The 925-nt window shown below is 34.7% G+C and overlaps 1 protein-coding gene across 38 annotated transcripts in view; it reads left to right on the top strand.

The window, feature by feature from the left end:
• LOC128248352 (retinitis pigmentosa 1-like 1 protein) overlaps positions 1 to 925 on the top strand; it is a 157,439-nt gene that overhangs the window by 107,533 nt on the left and 48,981 nt on the right. For all 38 annotated transcript variants that reach the window (XM_052969591.1, XM_052969602.1, XM_052969619.1 and 35 more), the window contains one exon: positions 575 to 652. In XM_052969591.1, the coding sequence (XP_052825551.1) occupies positions 575 to 652 (78 nt within the window). The remainder of the gene's footprint in view (positions 1 to 574; positions 653 to 925) is intronic.

Genomic DNA, 925 nt, shown 5'->3' with positions numbered 1-925 from the left:
TATATACATACATACACACACACACACACACACACACACACACACACATATATATATACACACATATGTGTGAATGTGCGTGTGTGTGGGTGTGTGTGTGTGCGTGAGCGTGCGTGCGTGTGTGTGTGTTCGAGTGTGTTTGTGTGTGATATGTCTGCTAGTAGGAAAGCAGGTGTAAATGTATGTAAAAAAATACATGCAATAAACGATTGTACACACGCATTTACATTGTTTTACTGTCTTTAAATATCCGTGTTCTTCCAACTGAGAAAAAGCTGGTTCTTACAAATATACGTTTCATACATGTAAATTCTAGACATTGTATGATATCAACGTTAAGAGTATGAATGTAACTCTCAGGGAGGTTTATACTTTGGTTACTTATCAACTTGTAAAACATGCTAATAAGTTACAAGTTTACGAATTACATTTTCACGGGTAAGTTGCACTGTAGGAGTGTGCGTGTCCTTTCCACTTGTGCCCCAGGTATTTAAAGTCTATAGAATAAAAAGTTTGAAAATATTTAATATTAAAGTTTTAAAATAATAATTTGTTCTCCATTTCATTTCTGTAGAATATGAGTTCATGGTACCAATGCCACATGGAACGGCGCTTGAGGCTGTCATACAAAATTTAGAAACGGAGACACAAGGTAGGGAATATTCATATATATATTTTTTTATTCCTTTATTCGTTTCAGCCATACAGCTGCGGCCATGCTCCATATATATATATACTAGCAGCTAAGCCCGGTTTCACCAGTCGGTTTGGCTGTAAAACCTGCTCTGTGTAAGCATTCGACTTGTTTGGGTACGCTTACCTAAAAAAACAATTTTAGAATGACTTTTTTCTGTCAAAACGCTAAAAATAACCGTTTAACATGTTAAATTTATATGTATATATATATATCTGTATGTATATATAT

The sequence above is a fragment of the Octopus bimaculoides genome, chromosome 1 (genome assembly GCF_001194135.2).
Source record: "Octopus bimaculoides isolate UCB-OBI-ISO-001 chromosome 1, ASM119413v2, whole genome shotgun sequence".
NCBI lineage: Eukaryota > Metazoa > Mollusca > Cephalopoda > Octopoda > Octopodidae > Octopus > Octopus bimaculoides.
This window is presented reverse-complemented; position numbering and strand designations above follow the sequence as displayed.